The sequence below is a fragment of the Erpetoichthys calabaricus genome, chromosome 7, assembly GCF_900747795.2.
Source record: "Erpetoichthys calabaricus chromosome 7, fErpCal1.3, whole genome shotgun sequence".
Taxonomy (NCBI): Eukaryota; Metazoa; Chordata; class Cladistia; order Polypteriformes; family Polypteridae; genus Erpetoichthys; species Erpetoichthys calabaricus.
The window spans coordinates 95,472,106-95,495,634 of record NC_041400.2 but is presented as its reverse complement, the minus strand read 5'-3'; the positions used below and the strand labels follow the sequence as shown (position 1 = coordinate 95,495,634).

The following is a 23,529-nucleotide window of genomic DNA, read 5'->3' as shown; positions in this document are numbered from 1 at the left end:
CTATTGAGCCTTTTAGTTCTTTTGAAAGAAAGAAATAACAGATATATTGAGTTTTCTTGAAAGTTAAATTGTTTATGTGGAAATATGGAAATGATGCTCTGTGATCAGATTTACAGAAGCAACTCCTGAGACACCCCCCAAATGTGGTGGACAGGCACCCCGTTTTCAGTTTTCTCTCTATTCCCTACACTCTTACCGAGATCTTTTCCTCTTTTAAATTCGTTGATGTTGCTGTTGATTATGTTTACAGAATTCAAGGCTTCTTCCAAAGGTCTGATGTCTGGATGGCTGTCTGGAGTGCAGTTCCAAAGTTCTCGTAAAAGCAGGGGGTATTTCATCACCCGCTGGACTGGTTTGATCATAAAGGATCTCATGTTCAGCAAATTTGACTTGCCCCTGAAATGAGAAGCACATGGGAGCTGAGTTTTCACATATGGCCACTAATATTTACATTTTGATAACGTCTTAAATGTCTTCCTCCACTTTAGCATAGGCAGAAGAGCAAACATTTAAAAAGTGGACACAATGTTTGTAATAAAATATGAGATGTTCTTGGGGGCTAGTTAACAGTCTGAAATCTTGTTTGATTAGGATATAAATATTTCACCATGCCTCTATTTAGTAAACTAGTATACCCATGTATTAAACTCACTTCATTCAGTTATTGAACTAAAACTGAAGTTTAATTCATGAACCAGCACTGATTGGTATGCCAGCCCATCACAAGGCACAGTCACTTATCTATAACCAGATTATTGATAGCAATTAGCCCCACCAGAACACCTAGAGAAAAACCAACATAGAAAAGTAGAAATATAGAGTTGTTTTAGACAGACATTGTGTTCTAAAAGTAAATGTGACGAAGCAGAGGTATAAGGTTCCAAGTCGTATAGAATTCATGACTTTTGAGTAGCAAAAATGTCTGTAAAATCATGTCTGAAATGAAAAGTAATTGATGTATGTGTGCTATGGCCTGAGATTATTTTTAATTTTTTCTCTATTTTTTCCTGTCTCTCAACACTGAGTTCCTCTTGTAGCAGGTTCTTATTTATAAGGAAGTAATTTTATTTTATCCAAAGTGTATTAAACAATGTTAAAAGTACCTAATATTTCAAGGAGTCGCCATGTTTACTTATGGTTGCTATGGTTTTTCTACCTGGGGGGGTGACCTAACTATCCAAGACTGCAAATAATAACAAAGACAAATCCCCTTTGTTAGTGTGTGCTTTAGTTAAATAATGCTCTGGTTTTGATTGTTCTGCTTTGATTTTTCGACTAATATTTCTGGTTTGCATTCTGAGTTTATAAATCAGGCAGTTTTCCTGTCTTTTGACTAAATTTATCTTCACTCTGTAAGATGAGACAGAAATGTGAAAAACGCCTGACAATATTGAAATGTGTACTATTGTAACTAGTTCGTCCATCTATTCCTGCACAGATAAATGAAAAATTGAATCACCTGCCTGAGTAACATGGCTGATGTTGTTGTTCACAGCAGGCAGTGGTCGAATTTCCTTTTGTTGTAGTCAGTTAGGAAAGGATGGTAGGACCAGTCTGACATAATTAAATATGAAGGGGTAAAGATAAGCAAACATTTTCTTTTAAAGGTTTGGTAGGAGAACGTCAGAAACATAGTTAAGGTCTCTTTACATAGAAATTTGTTCTGTCTTTTAAGCAAAACTAAATTGCAAATGAAAATTAAATGCTGACATGAAGCAAAAATGTAACCAGAATTGTTTTCTTATTGAGGTTGTTCTTCGAAGATGATCAAGTGCAAGTCTCTTGTAAGTCTGTTCCTTAAGTGGTTGAACAAACGCTTAATACGAACATCTAACTTACATATCATCATGACATATGATGTCATGGGTCACATGGGTCGGAATAAGGTGTGTAGCAACTATGCAGCATCATAGCAACATGGCTGGTTTGTATGATACTACTGGGAACAACCACATTGAAGGGTTTTCACGTGAAACCTCCCACTGGGAAACTCTTATTTATTGACTATGGCACAGTATGCGAACACAATAAAAATGGAAGCGCCCATGCAGGCAACCATACAAAATAGCAGCACCCATAGAAAAGAAATACACAGAAAGGCAATGTGATAACCTCACCATACTAATGAAGCGATGTACAGAGAATAAAAATTAAATTTAATAACATTCAGAAAAAAAACAAATTAAATGAAGCAGACTGAATCATAATGTGATCTTAACACTTGTGGTACATCCATGCATGCCTTGAATGTGGACATGACTACATAGGCCTTAGTACATTCAAATGACGAATGACAAGCAATGAAATGGCAGTGAAGACTGGAACAGGGCACCACATGGTTACAAAAGATTCAAGCATCACGTTTTCCTTGTCCTTGTCAACCATTTTCTTGCACTGAACTATGAACATCCTATGGCAGGTAATGTTATTTTTTTTGTTGTTTTGAGATGATAAAGATAGGGGGGTGTACCATGTTAGCTAATTATGGATGCAATGAGAAGTCAAGCAAAATGACATTTTTATTGGCTAACTAAAAAGATTACAATATGCAAGCTTTCACGCAGCTCGGGCCTCTTCTTCAGGCAAGATGTGATCTTTTTAGTTTGTTAATACAAGGTGTCATTTTGCTTGACTTCTCATCGAGAAGATAGAGATAAACACTAGTTGTCATGTTATGCTTTTCACTACTATTGGGGCACCCAGTGCAGGATTTGTTCCTCCCTTGTTCTCTATTCTGGCTGGGACAGGCTCCAGAACCCCTCCATGACCCTGTTCAGGACAAAACGGGTTAGACAATGACTGACTGACTGACTGACTACTGTCAGGCATTTCTTTGTAATCCTGATATGTTTTTTAGTTTTTGCAGAACCTGGTACATGTTTACCAAAGTAGTTGGAATAGCAGACAATTTAGAATAATATTTTAAAGAGGGATTTGGACAGCCTACATGCTTGGCAGAATAGGGCCAAATGTAATGTAATGTTATGTGACCGGGATGCCCCTTCAATGTATGCTCCGGGGGGGCAACCATGGGCTGCTCAATACCTCCCCTGGGACGCTTGGTGGCAGCCTCCCTGGCTGATGGTGGTGCCTCAGCTTCCTGCAGGGCTCCATGGGAGATGGAGTTCTCCACAGCCCTGTTGGGATCAAGGGAGGTCGCCAGGAGGCGGTGCATGGGCTCCTGAGCTCAACTGGATGGATCTTCAGCCCCACCCGGGAGTACAACCAGAAACAGGTGATCAAGTACCTGGAGCATAAAAGGAGCCGGAGGCGGGTGGAAGAGGACGGAGCTTGCGAGGAGTGGAGTGGAGGCGGCAATTGACTGAGGAGAAAACGACTGTGAGCTGTGTTTAGGCTAAATTGTGTGCTGTGTGGTGTTTATGTAAATAAACGTATGTGCATTTGGACATCTGGCTGTCTCCATGTCTGTCTGTGTCTGTGTCTGTGCATCTTTCACAGTGAATATCAATAAACATAAAGTATGAAGCACAGGAACTAGAAATGCTATATTTGAACACACAATGGGAGGTCTGAAAGTTGAAAGTACTGCTTATGAGAAGGACCCAAGAGTCATAGTGGACTTATAATTAGCACTAGCCATATCCAGACAGTGTTCAGAAGTGATGACAAAAGTGTTAGGTTATATAACACAATGTGTAGAACACAAGTTGAAGGAGGTCATGCTAAAGTTTAATAAGGAATTAGTTGGGAGCTCATCTGGAGTACAGCATGCAATTTTCATCTCCATATTACAAAAAAGACATAACAGCACTAGAAAAGGTTCAGAGAAGAGTGACTAGGCTGATTCCAGGACTGCAATACCATGAGATATGAGGAAAGATTGAAGGAATTGAAATTTTTCATCAAATGGAGATTACTAGATGACATAACAGAAATTTTATGAAAGGAGTTATTTAAGTATATAAATTATATGAATTTAAACAATGGATCCAGGCTGCTACTTTAAAATGAGTTGGGCAAGAATATGGACACACAGTTGAAAACTTATTAATGGTAAATATCACAAAAACATTAGAAAGGTTTCCTTCACTCAGAGAAACATAGACACTTGGAATAAGCTACCAAGTAGTGTGGTAGGCAGTAGGACGTTTGGGACCTTCAGAACTAGACTTGACGTTCTTTTAGAGAAATTAGGCGGACATGATTGATTTGTTCGCGTCGAAATGTTTGTTTTCATGTTCTAATGTTGAATGCTATGCCTAACAGGCCCAATGTAGCTGCACCTGTTAAATTTTGCATAACTATTCAGGAAAACATTTCTTCGGCTAAACTGGAATTGAATAATGCTGCCCCACCATGCAAGTCATAACTTTATTTAATATTAAACATGGATTAGACTGGATGAAGGCATACCTTAAAAACAGCTGTGTGCTTGGTGGGACTGACCATTCATTTGTTTCGAGACACCGGGTCTAAGCCCAAAGGTGTTATTATATTGTATAATGTGTGTAATCAGCATTCTTTCTGAGGCAGCCTGCTTTTAGGTATTCTGTATTTAGGCCTCAGAAGATTTTTTTTTGTAGGACTGGAGTGTGTTATTAATGTATAAATCATTTTATCTTAGTATACACAAAGTGAATGTTATTTTTTGTGACATATAGTTTTTTGTTTCACTTTAATGATACTTCCTGAGGCTGAAGGCAGTGAGCAGCACCATCTGATCTCATCATATATCCTGAAACTGCATTTCCTGGTGAGGGTCACAGTGCTAGCAGATGTAGCAGTTCAGCCCAGACCTCTTTGTCCCTAACTACAGATTTCAGGTCTTTCAGCAAAATTCCCAGATGGTCTTATGCCAGCTGAGAGATGTAATATCTCTAACGTTCTAGATGTGTTGCTGGGTCTTTTCCCAGTGGGACGTGCTTTGAGCATCTCTAAGGGGAGTCTCCTGGGGTACATCCTTACAACATGTCCAAACCACCTCTACTAGCTGCTCTCAGTCCGGAGATGCAGCAACTCTACTCTAAGGCTCTCCTGGATTGCTGAGCTTTCATCCTATCAGACAGTGTTAACCAAGCCACCCTGCGAAGATCTAATTAAATGACATTTATTTAAGAGACAACCTTAATTTTGAAAAGCACTTTAATGCCATCTTAAGACACATGTAGAGTTAAATTTTATTTTTTACACATACAGTACCTTTGATTCTCTCTTGGTTAGGTGACTAGCTCAGGGTTATGTTGTGAGAATTGAACTTCATCCTCATAGTTTCCTGTCTTACACCCTAGCCAGAAAGCAATGCAGCTTATTAGGAAGTGGCTTCTAACTAATAAATTGGCAGAAATTGCAAAGCACGTAAGCTTGGTGTATGTCTCTTGGTATTTGGGATATCTTACCTTATGGAGAAGGATTTAAATGTAATGCTGCCTCTCACCCAATTTCTGTCTGCACTAGAATGGAGCAGCACATTCTGGAAGGAACCACTTCTGCCTGAGTCACCCAAAGCTCCGCCCCTTCCACTCTCGCCCTTACATAAGGTCACTTGATCCTGCCAACCTCGCCAGATCAGACTTTGGACTCATGAAGAGAGGACCTCTTGGAAATGTGACCTATCCAAAGTCATTACTGACATCATTGCAAAACCTTGTGTTTTTTCAATCTCATCTTTGCTTAAGATCCTCGGACAAATATATGGGAAAGTTTGTGTCTCTTTACAGAATGAAAACCTGCTACTGTAGCACAGGAGTACCTTAGTTTGAGACCTGTAATATGCAATATGCTTCCTTATATGTAACTTGGTTTTAAGGTAATTTAAATATTCATTCATTCAGCCACTTTAAAGCACATAATCTAATTTTAGTAACAATGGAAAGAAAATGAAAATACTTACTCACGATCATAAATTGTCCTGCAAAAGAAAAAAGAAAATGCAGTAGATCAATTGCAAAAGAATGTATTAATGAATAACTTCTTTATTTTATTGTATTTTTCTGTACTAATCAGAATTGCACTGTTAACTGTATAAAAAGCAGAAAAATATTACAGTGCACATTTTATATAAAAGTAAGCTATATAAGTGTTTTCTTACAAACTATGGAAGATTATTCGGGCCAAAATTAAATGCAATCCAACATGTTAACTACACTGAAATATAATGCATATGCACAATGCACATTTAATTTTGGCAGTTGTATCATGTGAAAATTAAAAACATATCAACCAAACAATACATTTCTTTTCACTATGGCAATCAATTTTCGTGTTAGTTTGAAATGCACTACAAAAGAATAGTGGGGTTTAATTCATGCTTATAAAACCAATGTCGATAAGTGATATGTTAGAATCACCCCACCACAATGAAGCAAGTAGATAGCTCCAGCTCTGTAGCTGCTCATTTTCTGCTCCCTAACCAGGATAATCAGCCCAAAATTGAGGGTTCAAATCAAACAGGGACTGACTACTAACGTGTACAGGATGTGGCGTAGACCCGCTGCAGCACCACCTAGGAAGCCATCCTCTTCTTTCAGTACAACAAACTCACTGAATTTAACTGTGATGAAGGTCCCCAGTTGTTATGAAATCATGTGACAGAGGTGTAACAGAAAAGCATCACTTACTTAAGGGTCATGATACAGTTGATGAACTGCTGGTTAACTTCTTCATCTTTTTCATAGGTGCTTAGTAAACTATTTGCATCATCCTGGTGATAGCAATAGATTTTATATGCTTCTTCCATCTCTGCTTTGACATGTGAGAAGGTTTTGCCTAAGAAAAAAGTTGAAGGTAATGAAGTTGTATTCAGTAAACTTTACCAAGATTTTATTTTTAAGTTTAGAGGTCAATACTCCTTGACACATGTTTATTATGCTAACTGTATCTACGTTTTCACATTTATAACACATTTGTTTACCACCAGAAATTGAACAAAAATATTGTTAAAATTTGTATAATAATTATATGTTTCAAACAGAGTTCTTCAATTGTTATTGACACAATAAGGAAAGATCCTGCACATGTTATGCATCAGCCAGGGTGTACTCACTGGCCTCTGTTTATGTTCCTTTTTTATGTCTTCTTGCTTTATTTTTAAGTGTTTTTCATATGTTTCTTGTAATTATGCATTTTCATGTGAATAGCGTTCAGTTTTTTTTAAATTATTTCATTTCAACGTGTAATGTGGTGTTTTCTGATGTCCCTTGTGTTCTGGGGTTGACACCCCAGGAGGCGGGACCACCCTGGCATCACCGCTTCTGAGACTCCTCTCTGGCTGTAGAAGCCCAGAAAAAAGGGGAGCTCAGCAGTGGTACATTTTTGTAAGTATTGCTTTTCTGTTGGATTTTCTGTGTATTTTTTGCCTTTAAAATTCTGCTTTCAGATTATGCTTTTGAGACTTGGTTGCTGTGAAGTGTATTTAAGTAAACTGTTATTTGCTCTTTTTGAGCATTTGTTGTTTCTTTTTCTATATGTAGAGGAGTTTAAAGCTCAGGTCTTTCTCCCTTCATCTTCTTTCTCATATTCTGCCATCTTAAATTTAATTGCAAACACAGTTTTTTGATGAACTCAAGCAGTGAGGGAATTCGAGCAACAATCTCAACACAGTTTTATGGAAAGGCATTTTCTTTGACTTTAATCTGGAAAACACTTTACATCTGCCAGAACTCAGATTGGTGAGGTCGGTTTGATTTTTGTTCAGGTTCTTTCACTTCAGGATAGTGCCATCTTTTTTATATTTACATTCACTTTACCTCAAGAATTTAGTCTGGCTTCATCATTTAACATTTACATCTCAGCTACTGTTGCAATGTGGACTTTATGTGTGTTTGGTTTATTGTATTTTTTGTATGTGTTGTATATAATGTTTATTTTGGTGAGGAAACATGAGAGGATTGTTTGTCTATTGTATGCAAATATTACGTTACTTTAGATATCAACTGTATGTTTTTGGGTACCTTCTATTATTTACTGTATGTTTATTGTAAATGCCCAAGAGGACAGACGGGTATCCTGGCCAGGAAGGAGGATCATTTCTTGTCCAGAAAGGAGGCCAGAACTGAAAGACAGACAAACTTGTCGGCTGGACAAGGAAACAGCTTTGTGCCTGACCTGAGCAATATAATGGATGGGTCAGCAGGAGTCAGAGGCTGAGAACAGTTTTATCCTTCATATGGCAGGTGGCAGTGGTCCTCTGGTAGCATCCCAGTTTGGACACCTACATTTGGAGTCTGGAAGTGTAACCCTGTTGATGTCCCTGAGTGCTGGTAGAGGGTGCTGTCGTGGGGAGGACCTCCTTACATTCCATATGACCCGGAAGAACTTCCAAGAAGACACGCTGTGGCACTAGAAGCATTCTAGCATTCAAGCTGGGATTGAAAAGGAGACGCTGCCGCCTCACATCGAGGAGTAAGAGCTCAGAGGGGTGATACTCTTGGAGGAAGGAAGGAAGAAGAAATTGATTTATTTGTATTGTGGATAATCATTGGAATGGTGACTGTTGGAAAGGTGCTTTGGTGTACTGTAATACATATCTAATGTTTAAACCTAAAAGCGTGCTGGGCATTACTGTGTCAGATGTTTGGGGCTCAGTGTTTATATTATATAGTTTCCCTTTTTAATAATATATTTACATTTCACCTTTACATTTTGTTTTTAACTGTATCTTTAAAAATGTTCAGGGAATGAGATTGGGACTTTTTTTGTAAGTGGAGCACTGTGCTCAGTCTTTTACCAGGCCTATTGTAGCAGCTAGTCTGTCGTTAAGGTGGTCTTTGCCGTTACTCTTGATAACACTTTGAGTTTTGAAAACCACATCTCTCCAATTGTCATCTTTTTACTACTTATGACCAAGTCACATTACACAAATTTTCCAGTGGTTTTCAGTCATAGATTTCATTCACATAGTTTTATTGAGTCATGGCACACTGTATGACTTCCAGTTACGTAGTCTGACATGTCTAGTGACTCACCCTAACCAGTCTGTGACTCTCTCAAATAAAATCAAACAGGTCTTTAGTCAAAGGGGTGGGCTTGAATGCGTGTGAGAACTGACAACTAATGAACCAATGTATGCTCTTCCTAAAGTATAATGTATATAATGCATCTATGAAGAATGAGGAACACGGTGTTATGGACCTGACAAACAGGAGAGAAACTTGTCTGTCTTATGAAACGTGTTTTATGTACTGCAACAAGAATGGAAAACAAGGCCATAATTTCGTTTGAACTCACCATACCTGTAAAGCATTTGTACAGGCACTGGCTCTGCCAAGTTGCAATGAGAAAAAGGGTTGAGCTCACAATGGTTTGGAAATGTGAAACTCTGCTGGAAGCTTATCACACAGTTGTGTAATTTGACATAGTTTGCGATTTTCAGCTGCATAATCTGACATACTCTGGCACTGAGATCAGCAATGCAGTCATCAAGTTCGAAATTCCGTTCAAGAAGAACTCATGTAATGTGACATCAGGTTTACACAGTGACGCATTTAGGAATGGGCAACTTGGGCAGCCACCAAGTGTGGCATCTTATAGGGTGCGACACAGGATGGCCAAACCAAAAAAAAAAGGAAAGTTAAAGGGCGGCATTCTGTTCAAGTGCATGGTATGAACACAGAGGAGTGTCATTTTTGTAATTGAAGGGGCGGACACTCTGGACATTGATGGGGACAAGGGTTGTCTAATAGTACAGACTGCCTATTTTGGACACCAAGGGGCATCATCTACTTCCCCAAACCCCTGCCCAGGCCTCTAAATGGTCTTAGACTGGCACTGACTTTACAGAGTCTGACCTTTCTTCTGATGCAGACATACTCTGTTATATTGTTATCATCCTTTGACTAGATTATTGCAGTTCTCAATTTTTATTGGTCTTATGGGTCAAAACATCCATTGACTACAGTAAGTATATTCTATTCTATCTGTCTGTCTGATATTAGTTGCTGATTTTACTATTTTTCCTACTCTGCTCTGGCATCTATGGTCTTTACTGACACAGAACCTTCTGTTTTTCATAACACCTCTTTAATGATTTGCAGACAAGTTTGTAATCTGAAGTCCAAACCCTTAAAAAAAAGCACAAAACAAGCAAAAACTAACCAGAATCTCTCTTCCCTGTGATCATCATGACAGTGAATGAATGACGCTTCTGAATTTTGGAATTTTTACAGTAGTCTGAGTTTAATTAAAAAAAACATTTCACATTTTTATGTTGCTAACTCCTTCCTCACAAAACAACCTTTTCCCATCACCCCAAAAATGGGAAAGAATGAAATGAATTATTCAAAACCAAGCGTCTTGTTTATGCCTTCCTCTTTCTGTCAATGGCCGCTCCTCTTTTTGTCAGTCACATGCTTGTCTGCAGCATAGTAAGATCTACAGATTTTTTTTTTTTAATGAAGCTAAGGTCAGAAAAATAGATAAAATGAAGTCTTAAGCACCAAGAGTGTCTTTTTCCTTTTTCTTCTAAAGAGTGTGTTCTGGGTTGGACAAGTCAATTGTGGTGCTGATCAGCTGTGTATACAGTTAGGTCCATAAATATTTGGACAGAGACAACTTTTTTCTAATTTTGGTTCTGTACATTACCACAATGAATTTTAAATGAAACAACTCAGATGCAGTTGCAGTGCAGACTTTCACCTTTAATTCAGTGGGGTGAACAAAACGATTGGATAAAAATGTGAGGCAACTAAAGCATTTTTTTAACACAATCCCTTCATTTCAGGGGCTCAAAAGTAATTGGACAAATTAAATAACTGGAAATAAAATGTTCATTTCTAATACTTGGTTGAAAACCCTTTGCTGGCAATGACAGCCTGAAGTCTTGAACTCATGGACATCGCCAGATGCTGGATTTCCTCCTTTTTAATGCTTTGCCAGGCCTTTACTGCAGTGGCTTTCAGTTGCTGTTTGTTTGTGGGCCTTTCTGTTCGAAGTTTAATCTTCAACAAGTGAAATGCATGTTCAATTGGGTTAAGATCAGGTGACTGACTTGGCCATTCAAGAATTTTCCACTTCTTTGATTTAATAAACTCCTGGGTTGCTTTGGCTGTATGTTTTGGGTCATTGTCCATCTGTATCATGAAACGCCGTCCAATCAATTTGACTGCATTTAGCTGGATTTGAGCAGACAGTATGTCTCTGAACACCTCAGAATTCATTCGGCTGCTTCTGTCCTGTGTCACATCATCAATAAACACTAGTGTCCCAGTGCCACTGGCAGCCATGCACGCCCAAGCCATCATACTGCCTCCACCGTGTTTTACAGATGATGTGGTATGCTTTGGATAATGAGCTGTTCCACACCTTTTCCATACTTTTTTCTTGTCATCATTCTGGTAGAGGTTGATCTTGGTTTCATATGTCCAAAGAATGTTTTTCCAGAACTGTGCTGGCTTTTTTAGATGTTCTTTAGCAAAGTCCAATCTAGCCTTTCTATTCTTGAGGCTTATGAGTGGCTTGCACCTTGCAGTGCACCCTCTGTATTTACTTTCATGCAGTCTTCTCTTTATGGTAGACTTGGATATCGATACGCCTACCCCCTGGAGAGTGTTGTTCATTTGGTTGGCTGTTGTAAAAGGGTTTCTCTTCACCATGGAAATGATTCTGCGATCATCCACCACTGTTGTCTTCCTTGGACATCCAGGTCTTTTTGCGTTGCTGAGTTCACCAGTGCTTGCTTTCTTTCTCAGGATTTGCCAAACTGTAGATTTTGCCACTCATAATATTGTAACAATTTCTCGGATGGGTTTTTCCTGTTTTCGCAGCTTAAAGATGGCTTCTTTCACCTGCATGGAGAGCTCCTTTGACCGCATGTTGTCTGTTCACAGCAAAATTGTCCAAATGCAAGCACCACACCTCAAATCAACTCCAGGCCTTTTATCTGCTTAACTGATAATGACATAACGACGGACTTGCCCACACCTGCCCATGAAATAGCCTTTGAGTCAATTGTCCTATTACTTTTGAGCCCCTGAAATGAAAGGATTGTGTTAAAAAAAATGCTTTAGTTGCCTCACATTTTTATGCAATCGTTTTGTTCACTCCACTGAATTAAAGCTGAAAGTCTGCACTTCAACTGCATCTGAGTTGTTTCATTTAAAATTCATTGTGGTAATGTACAGAACCAAAATTAGAAAAAAGTTGTCTCTGTCCAAATATTTATGGACCTAACAGTAAGTCCTAAAGTTTCAAAAGCTGTCCTAGAAATAAATAACATGTTAAATTAGTCAGAGACTTTTAAACTGAAGCCCCACAGGTGAGTGTGTGAGTGTGTACAGTACTGCAATTAACTGGAATCCCAACCTGGGTTGGCATCTGCCTTTCACTCAATGCTACCAGGAGACTGAACTGCTCAAGAAATTGAACAGTTGTGTTTGGTTTACTTCCAGATGAGCTTAAAGTGAAGAAGGACAAACAAACTGTAATTGCCTTTACTACACTATTGACACATAGACTTGTCTTGCTCAATTGGAAGAATCCTAACTCTCCTATTTTAAGTCAATGGATAACTGATGTTATATATTATCTAAAATTGGAAAAAATCTAATTCTCACTTAAAGGATCTTTACAAAACTTTTTCAAAACCTGGCAGAATCTGATAAATAACATTTTAGAATAAGCATTTCAATTGAGAAAATGGATTCTCTCTCCCCTTTTTTTATTCTACATATTTTTATTTATTTATTTACATATTTTTACTGTTATTAAAGTGCTACTCTGCTGACCTAGCTCTCTTTCTCTTGGGTGGGGTTGATTTGTTTCAAACCAATTTTGTTAAACTTGACTTGCATGTATGGAATGTTTTTTGATTGTAATAAAATAAAATAAAATATAAAAAGGAAAAAAAATAAAAGAAATTGAAATTGAATGGATGGGTCATTTGATGGATAGACACTCATACCATCTTGATGTGTTTTTATCTTTTGAAGACATGCAGATACTCTAGACATGTGCTGCTTTCCACACAGTGACTCCTGTAGTCTTATCCATCCATCCATTTTCCAACCCGCTGGATCCGAACACAGGGTCACGGGGGTCTGCTGGAGCCAATCCCAGCCAACATAGGGCACAAGGCAGGAACCAATCCCGGGCAGGGTGCCAACCCACCGCAGGACACACACACAAACACACCCACACACCAACCACACACTAGGACCAATTTAGCATCGCCAAATTGCCTAACCTGCATGTCTTTGGACTGTGGGAGGAAACTGGAGCGCCCGGAGGAAACCCACGCAGACACGGGGAGAACATGCAAACTCCATGCAGGGAGGACCCGGGAAGCAAATCCGAGTCTCCTAACTGCGAGGCGGCAGCGCTACTCCTGTAGTTTCTCACTAATATTTTGTTTCTTAATAAAGTAAAAAAAAAAATCTAGTAGCTTACCTATAATTTGTATTTCTGGGTCTACTCCGGCTGTAGCCTCTTCCAAGTTGGCCAGTAGTGAAGCTGAAACCTGCTTGATAGACTCAATATTTATGAAGAGTCGGTCCACTTCCACAGCCTTCGAAAACAGAAAGGAAGAAGGTTAAATTTATAGCAGATGCACATAATAATGCATTTGTAGAATAATATAATAGGAATAGGATAACTGGGAACAGTCCAGGGGCCTCATGTATAAACGGTGCGTACGCACAGAAATGTTGCGTACGAACCTTTCCACGCTCAAATCGCGATGTATAAAACCTAAACTTGGTGTAAAGCCACGCACATTTCCACGGTAACTCATACCTTGGCGTACGCAATTTCTCCGATCGGTTTTGCAGACTGGCGGCACCCAGCGTCAAAGCAGTGCTACTGTTCCTGTGTGATCACCTTTCTTTCTTAGATCCACATTCCTGACGCTGCTTTATAAATACACTGAAACTAACTGCATATTGTGTATTAGTGTAATGCATCTGATTGTAATTAACCTGCAGCAATATAATGGTCCAGGGAATAGCCATAGTATTCCAAATACCATAACTGCTTTAGCGTTGTAACTCTCACTGCATCTTCTTCTTCTTTCAGCTGCTCCCGTTAAGGGTTGCCACAGCAGATCATCTTTTTCCATATTACTCTCGCTGCACTACTCGGAGTATTTATATCACTGTATCTGAGTGGGGAATCACAGCAGCAGCTGAAATATCGGTATACAGCATGAAGCAGACGCTGCCTGAGCCATGGCAAAACGCTTTATAGAGACTTCCCAGTACGGACTTCGCGGTTTAGAAAAGGTTTCATCCCAAGAACTCTAAACGCACTCAATCAGTCCATCAAGTGCTCCTTATATAACTGTTTACTTATAAGTACAATCACCTCACTGTAAACTTGCACTACAGTTATAATATTGCACAACCTGCGCCACTTTATAAAGTGCGTATTTACATATGATGACGGTATTCATTTTTAAGATGAAATGCAGCAAAATATGTTGATTATATTATACAGATAAAACTTTAACTTCATTTAAATAATCTGCATTGTTAATAATTAAACATGTGAGGACACGGTGCCGCAGCGCTAGCTAGCTCAGGGATTGTTCCTGCATTGCGTTGTATTCTTGCGCTGACGCGACACTGGAAAGATAGACGGATAGAATAATTAAACATGTACTACGAAGATATTTCGATGTTCCTTAAAAGTTTTGAAGAATCGGCGTTCTAAGCTTACAAATGGCTTAACGTCTATTACAGAGCTGATTGTGTGGCGATTGGTCATTTGGAGAAAGAAAAGTAAGGACAGGAATTGGAGGTTAGTACGTTTGAAAGAGACAGTACTTCTGTAATAAATTATTTCATCGAAGGTCGCACATGGCGCAGCAAGCCTCTTGCGTGAGATATGAACAATCACTGCGCCACCGTGTTCCCATGTTTAATAACATGCTTTCATTCCTATCATCATGAAAGTGATATCACGTATACATGTCAGTATTTTAATTATTCAGAGAGCTGTAATATCACAAATGAAATGGATTCTGTGTCGGAGAAAGAGAAAGAACGGAAGCACGTAGTGATTCATATACATAGAGCACAAAGAAGATCAAATACAGAACAAAGCATTTAACGTGCTACTTGAGAAACTAGTAAAATAAACGATTTTAAAATGAAGTCTATGATGTTCTACTTTAATGGCAAAATAAACTACGTTAAATTTCGAGATTAAAGTTGACATTTCGTGCTTTTTTCCCACTGTGTGCCTATTTTTTTTTCTGTGCCCTGATAAGCTTTCATATGACACTCAGACGGTGGGCTACGACTCGCCTTTTCATGGCGACTTTGATATGTGATTTCTTTTTTATTTCGGGCACTGTGTGACTTTGTGAAGTTGAGCCTTCGAGTTTCTCCGACACTCTGTCACTCGATCAACTTTCTTTTGTTGATTATACCACTGCTTAAACCAACAAATAGTACGTTTTTCCTTTTCCTCCACTTGGTATTCGCTGAAATTCTTATATTTTCCCCGTGCTTTTCCCATTGTCTTTTCACAGAAGGCTATTTATATTGATTTGCATATTGAAAGAGGCGTAATTCTGGGAGGAGTTGGGGCGGGACAGAAGGCGCGTGCACGTGCGTTACTTTTCACGCCGATCGGGATTTATGTAGTGGAAGAACGTGAAAGTATGCGTGCGCACAGATTCCTGCATCTGTATTTTTCTGTGCGTACGCACAATCCCGCTTTTGTGCTTACGCCATGTTATAGTGTGAGTTCTACGCACGGCGTTATACATGAGGCCCCAGGTCCTTTGTTTAACTTGTACATTTTGTCCCATCCATTATAGAATGAACCTCTTATTGCAGGGGTCTGGAATTTACCTGAGTTTTTATCCTGCATGAGGCAGTGTGCCGCCCAATGGGCTGATGCCTAGGGATTTTTCCTGCCTTGCCACTAATGTAGCCAGGAGGGGCACTTTCTCCCAAGATACTGATGTTTACAGTCTGAGCAAGTCTGAAAATGTATGAGTGTGCTCTCCGATGGACTAACATCTTGTCCAGGATTGGTTCTCACTTTGCTCTGCATGACGCTGAACTGGAAAATGGAATGTATAATAGATAAGTGGATTTTTAAAGGCTGGCATGGTGCCGCAGTGGTAAAAGCTGTTGTCTTAAAACCATATGTTTTGAGTCTGATGATGTTACTCAGGTGTTGCTCTAAGCATTTATGGCTTGCAGGGGGTGCTCCAGCTCCCCAAACCTGACATACTGTAGACAGACACAGGCTCAAATCCAGCACAATACACGGTTTGTATTATGTGGGAAACCTTTCCCCAAGCATTTCCCACAGCACAGTACAAAGTACAAAAGCACAAATGAAGCACACATCACTTTTTCTTCCTCTTTGTGCCTTCTTTCTCTGCTTCTGCCCACCTCCACTCCTCATCCAGCAAGCTTTGTCACCTTCCTTCTGACTGGTTTAAGTAGGATTGATTTTGAATGAATGAGCGATTGCCTGATTGATCAATAATTGCAGCTCATTTTCTATTGTTTAAGGTATTTAACTGGAGAGATCAGCTGATACTGTAAGGAAGCTAAATTTCCATATGAATACCTGCCTTTTTATTTCCTGAAAAACCTGTCCTTCGCTTAGTGCCCCAACCTGTTTCCTGAAACAAGCTTTTATCAGCTGATAGCCAATAGCAAACTGCAACAATAGTCTATTCAGCAATTTCAGCATTTATTTATTTTCTAGTAAATGAGCTTCCGGGTTACCTGTATGTCTTTAAGTGGTTCAACAACTTCCTTGATGCACAGCTCCAGGTCAGTGAGGTAGTCCTTCTCAGTCTGAAGCAGCTCCTGAATAACTTTTAATCTTTTAGCCATCATTTTACTTCTTATCTCCTGTGGATCAAGGGCTGAACAGGATGAAGTTGGTGTGTCTTGGGAGGCCATTTTATCTGTTTTGAAAGACAAAGGTCAAGTAATTTTGTCTATAAAGAATAGTGTATTTACACTTTAGTGAGCAAAATCCAGCATTGTGGTATTATTGACTGTGGTAGAGAAAGGGGGCTTTATTCCTGGTGCACATAAAATGTAATGTTCTCTACCAATAGAATTTCAGGAATAACGCAGCACTTGATTTTGTGGCTTTTAGCATTTAGGTTGAGTTGATTCTTAAACAAGGACCTTAAACTATCAACAACACATAATCTTGGGCCATTTACAAAATTAACACCATAGAATACTCCTATGAACTCCTACTTATGTGTACATAGCAGATAGTGTACATAGAACAATACAATTCTTACCTGCATGCTCACAAAAGTATAAATGGCATGCAATGAGTACTGAATATATGATGTGCCACTGTGGGGAGGCAGATAGAAATAAGAATATTATCAACCAGAGGACAGATGCGAAAATAAGAGATACTCAGTACAATTTTCATCTAAGTTTATCCTGCTAAATAGAAAATTGAAGTCAATAAAACTAGCAAGGGTTCAAAAACCAATAAACTTTTTAAATAATCACAAACCCCTAAAGACAGTATTAGTTTGAATTATTCGGAATCTTGGATGACCAGGAAGTGCACAATGATGACATTTTAAGTGGTTGTGTAGATGATATCAAGCACTACATATATTTTGTCATCCCTGGGAGCCAAAACCATGGCAAATATAAATATGATAATGATAAGCAATCCGTCATGGTAGAACGTGACATCACTGTGGTGTAATCATTGATGAGGTTTTGCCATGATTTATTCTGTGGTATTTTCTGATGACTCTGGCTTTGCTGTTGCTTTGTTGTCCTTTGGTAACCATAAGCTCAAACATTCTCAGGATGCCTGTCATGATATCACCCTGTTTAAAATTGTAGCACCCAGCATTATGTTATCCAAGAACTGGATAAGTTACAACAAAAAGAACAAAGACTGTTAGCCATAGCTGGAGTAAGAAAATGTGTTAGTTGTGAGGTCCTTTTGTCTGTTGTGTGGGCAGCCCAGCCGGGATGCCTAGAAGGACCGGGAGAGGGACTATGCTTCCTCCGGACCAGGAGAGGGCAGCCGCCTTGGTTTGTATGGGGGCCACAGGAACGGAGCATGGAAGCTCAACCCTACAGGGGCCCGTGGTCACCGCCAGGGGGTGCCCGGATGCCTTTGAAGCCCTGGACGTCAGCACTTCCTGGACATCAGCACTTCCGCCACACCAGGAGGTGCTGGCGGAAGGAATACCATGGCTCGTCAGAAGGCACCTGGAGCATGTCCAGGTGGACATGCAAGGGGCCGCCTCCCTCCATTCATTAGCTGGAGTCGGGTGGAAGAGGACGAAGCTCGGAGGAGAGGAGTGGAGGCGGTGAAGGAAAGCTGGACATTAAAGAGGCCCGGACTGAGGGTGTGTGGTGCAGGGGCACTGGGTTGTGTGCAGAAACTGTAAATAGTGTAAATATGAATAAACGTGTTGTGGTGTTTAAATCATCGGTGTCTGCCTGTCTGTGTCGAGGCTGGTATCCACACTGTTTAATTGACTTTGACTTTCCTTTTGTGGTTTTGACTGTGACAGTCAGTTTTAGTTTGCTTCCTACAGTTTCCTGACCCCAGTCTGTTAAAAGACTATATTTGCTAGCTTCTTTTGTCACCTCCATTTCACAGTCATCTTTGCAGCAAAATAACAACTTTCAGAACATTTCCTTGCTGGGAATTCATAACATCTTTCATGTTCAGGCTCAAAACATTTTGATCACCCTGTATATTTATCTGTCTGTCTATCTATCTACTGTGTATATAATGTTCAAGAGCAATCCCCAAAACAAGAAAAATGCTAATGAGACCAAAGTATATAAGAACAAATGTTTAATTAAACAATAAAACTCTCAGTACGTGTATATAGAAAGGAGAATGAAAATTACAAAATAACGCAAGACTACAAGAAAGCTTTGTGCCCCTCTGGACCTCCTTAAATGGCTCAGTAAAGCAGATATCACATTATGAGACTATAAGTCATAAAGTATGTCAGACTTGCCGACTGCAGTTGCTGATCTCATCGCCATACCATGTCAGTTTACATGACTGGAAATTGCTGGGCATGTCAATTTTAGCAACAGCATGATGACTTTCCAGCACAGTCGTGCTCACTGTTTTTTCTGACAGCCAATAACATCCTGCCAGACAGAACTGTACGAAGGGTTAACAGCTACGGCAAGTCCAACTGCAATCTCAGACCTTTTTTTTGTTCATTTGGAGACACTCTTTTGTTTGTCATGTCTAAAACAAACATGTTCCTTATTTCTCATTGCTACATTAGATGCATTGAACTTCTGGGTGAGCATTCATTGGTTGTCAGCTCTAATGTACACAGAACCCACCCCATGACTAGAGACAAAATGAAATTTGTTTAACTCTTTCATGACTGGTGTTGATTTTTGTTAAAATTCAGGGGTAGAGGGCAGTAATGGGCTGTAAACTGCGACAAAACTCGCCCTTATGTTTTAGTTCAACTCTCTTTGGTTGAAGGAAAGTTATGTAGCTTTGTTGATTTGACCATGTTTGTGTAGCTGATATGCCTACAGCAGCGTTCGCCTAGGAGTACCACCACTTATGATGACAAGAGGTACCAAACATATTGCGTCACACTGCGACTGCCACTGTTGCCCACCTGCTGAGCGAAGACAAAGAGGTAGCCGGCCCACTGTGCATTCCTGCTGGCCATCGAGCTGCCCCTGCACAGCCACTGCTGCCAGAGATGCCGAACAGTCAGTGAAATGGTTTAAACTCTGGCTATTAGGTGAGGAAGCTAGCCCACTTGCCCCCAAAGGACAATCGCTCTCTCCACTCACCTTCTATCTCTGTCTATCAATCTCTAAGCTTCCCTCCTTGTACATTCAAGTGTTATTTTACAGTCTCTGAACACTGAATTTACATACCCCCATCCTAGGATTACATTCTGGTGAAGCTTAATGTTAGTTATTGGGTCAGGTTGGCTCCAAAAAATAGCTGTGTAGTCCCAGGTTTTCCATGGCCAGTTGTCCAACTGAGAGGCAGCACTGTCTGAAATATTCCCACCTGGGGTTGTGTGCCCTTTAGTGGTGCTGGAGATGCTACTTCTTCTGCTGTTCTACCCAAAGCAAATGCACAGACTGCTGCCCCCAGTGGTGACAGTTTTTCCTGCACTTGCATTAATGATGAATGGCGTTGTTTAAAAAATGCCTTTTTACTCTGTCTATATTAGGACCTTTAATCTCTGCCCTGTCTTGTGACAGCCATTCTGCTTGTAGTCCCAGTCCCAAATGAGTCCTCTTTTTGAAATAAATAAATATTTTATGTACACCCAGTAATGTCTAATTGATCAGAAAGATGAAGACTTTAGAAATCTAAGGTATTTAATTAAGATTAATGTGCACAAAGAAACATAACTAAAGTAAAAAAAAAATAACAACCATAATACAGTGTGTCTAGCAAAAATAATCAAAAATTAGTATAACACTATGATGAATGCATGAAATTGATAAGCAGGCATATGTGTCATTTTGCTGTATATATATTTAAATATTAACAGATGAGTTAAGCTCACATTCAGGATGCATATAAAACTTTTTTATGTTGTACTTGAACTATAAGGCATATCTATCTATGACTATCTAGACAACAAGATGTAACTGAAAGGTGCGCACAAAAATATTCCACTGGAAGAGAGGAGGATAAGGAAGAAGAAGTGTATACTGCATGTAACTGTTTTCTTTATTGGCCTAATTTTTGTAAACAACTCTTCAATAAAGTGACGAGAGAATTATGTTCTGCTTACTCACTTAGGGACTCCCTGTCTATCATAATGATTTAAAACTTGCATGCTGTTTTGTTGGAAGTCATCAAGCCATCTAGCCTTTGGAGCATTTCTCTGAGTCAAGCCCTCTGGACACAGCTGGAGAAACAATACGTGAGTCACAAACATGAAACTTGGCTATGTTCCTGTTGTACAAGAGAGTCTTCTTTGATGATTGTAATGTGCTATCTGAATCACATTGAAAACAAGCAAAGTATCATTTGCCTTCAATATTTGAATACTTTGTCCCCTGCTGCCTCTTTTCAGGCATGTTTGTATGTTTGTACTAACATTAGTCTGCAAGGTAAAAGAACTTACTTTTCAGGAGGCATAAAACACATAAAATTAACACATTTTCATAAGTAAAAACCACATTACAAGTCAGGCTCAGTTATGTTAAGTGGGACTTCTTTTTCCTTTTCATAACAGCACTTTGTGTAGGTGAGCATCAGCAAATGTGCACAATTCACAATTGGAGCTGCTAAGAAGCCTAGGCCTATATTGGCTGCAAAAGATACAAAACATGCACCCTGAAATAGAAAGGCATCCTCCGGCATTTTATTGTAGAATTATTGTTATTTATGTAAAATAAGTAAAAAAACATAAAATAAACAGTACATTTACATAATTGCTCTATACCCCATCAATGTGGAGTAACTCCAGTAAAGCATTCCATTGACTTAATAGCAAATAGATAGATAGATAGATAGATAGATACTTTATTAATATGAAACCATCCATTCTACTCAGTCAGAGAGGAGGACTAAATGGTACAAGGGTTATCAAAAGCAATGTATCCAGTCTGTTACTAAACTAAATCCATCCATCCATCCATTATCCAACCTGCTATATCCTAACTACATGGTCACGGGGGTCAGCTGGAGCCAATCCCAGCCAACACAGGGCGCAAGGCAGGAAACAAACCCCGGGCAGGGCACCAGCCCACCGCAGTAAACTAAATCTGGCTTTTCAATTAAATATCTATTGTCTGGCTTGTTCTGAATCATCAGGTACAGAACTGCTGTACATGAAATGTGACAACATGTGGCCTAGGCATTCTGTCACAGCCAGACATGACGCAGAGTGCCAGTCTCATTTATGATTGCTATCCTCATACAACCTCTAGAAAGTAAAGCAAATGTCTGTGTTTCAAAATATGAAAGGTTCTATGTGATAGATAGATAGATAGATAGATAGATAGATAGATAGATAGATAGATAGATAGATAGATAGATAGATAGATAGATAGATAGATAGATAGATAGATAGATAGATAGATAGATAGATAGATAGATAGATAGAGGCAGAGGCCTTCACTCACATAACACAAATAATGAGAGAGTCATGTGGAGGTACGGCTGCAGAGTCAGGAATGAGAATGGAGAAAGCCTCATTGAATTCTATTACTTAAACAGCACCAAGATATACACAAGCTCACATGGTACTCGTCCAACCACAGAGGCAAGAACCAGATCAACCACTTGTTGATCAGTAGCACATGGAGGCATTCGCTGCTTGATGTAAAAGTGAGGAGAGGAGCCGACGTTGGAAGTGATCACCATCTAGTAGGAGCCACTGTGAGACTGAAATTAAGGAGCACAAAGAGGAAGACCAAGTCTTAGAAATGTTTCAACGTGGACCTGCTGAAGAACAGTGAAGCCAAGAAAGCCTTTGTAATTTAAATCAAAACAGATACTAGGCATTACAAAATTATCGAGATTAAGAATAACTAAGAAGGCATTAATCAGAAGTGGAAGAGTGTGACTTCGCTGTACACTAAGAGCAGTGAGGAATGTTTAGGCTATGGACAGAAGGGAATGGATATCAGAAGGGACATGATCAGCCATTGATGGAAGACATAAATTTAAAAACAAGCAGAATGGCACCAAGTCAGCTAGACTCCAGGAAAGGCTAGAACAGTGATACAGAGACGCCTATAGAGCTGTGAAGAGAATGGTGAGGGCAGAGAAATGAGCTTTCATGGATGGTCTTGCAGCACAAGCTGAAGAGGCAGCTAGTAAGGGAGAACAGGGAAATATCTACAAGATTACTAAAGATATATGCACAGGCGTAGAACAACAACAGTAGTGGCTGTTAAAGACAAATAAGGAAGCCTCCTAACAACAGGAGAAGAACGGAAAACCCGATGGACTGAACATTTTAAAAAACATTTCAAACAGACCTCCACCAGAAGAAGATATGGAAATCTTAGAAGCAGAAGAAGACCTTGATAATGATGTGAAACCGCTAGGAAAAGAAGACACAATAGCAACAGTGAAATCACTAAAGAATGGAAAATCCCTAGGATATGACAACTTAAACACTGAACTTTTCAAGGCAGACCCTGAACATGCAGCCACTATTCTCCATTATCCATACAGAACTATTTGGGAGGAAGCTCAGATCCTGGAGAAATGGAATAAGGGAATTATAATCAAAATTCCAAAATAAAAAGGATCACTCAGTGATTGTAATAACTGACACGAAATTACACTTCTTTCCATCCCCAGTAAGATTCTAGCTAAGATTATCATCAAATTAATTTCAGAAGCAGTAGATAAGTCACTGAGGAAAGAGCATGCAGGTTTTCGGAAAGGGAGACGCTCTACTGACCAGATCTTTGCTTTACGCAACATCATTGAGCAGTGTACAGAGTGGCAGAGACAACTGTACATCACTTTTGTTAATTTCAAAAAAGCATTTGACAGCTTTCACAGAGTGAGTCTTTGGTGTATCTTGAGTGCTTATGGAATTCTGCAACATTTGGTGCAACAAATTTAGAGTTTCTGTATGACCTTCTGCAGCAGTGTGGGCTACAATGACTTGCATTTTGAAGTGAA

At 39.4% G+C, this 23,529-nt stretch overlaps 1 protein-coding gene across 1 annotated transcript in view; it reads right to left on the bottom strand.

Moving 5' to 3' along the window:
• Window positions 1–6,574: 6,574 nt before the first annotated feature.
• Window positions 6,575–23,529, bottom strand: part of LOC127525797 (rho guanine nucleotide exchange factor 38-like) — a 45,039-nt gene continuing 28,084 nt past the window's right edge. Inside the window, exons 2-4 of the mRNA XM_028805189.2 lie at window positions 16,644–16,828; window positions 13,342–13,459; window positions 6,575–6,726 (exon numbers count right to left, since the gene is read on the bottom strand). Of these exons, the coding sequence (XP_028661022.1) occupies window positions 6,575–6,726; window positions 13,342–13,459; window positions 16,644–16,828 (455 nt within the window). The remainder of the gene's footprint in view (window positions 6,727–13,341; window positions 13,460–16,643; window positions 16,829–23,529) is intronic.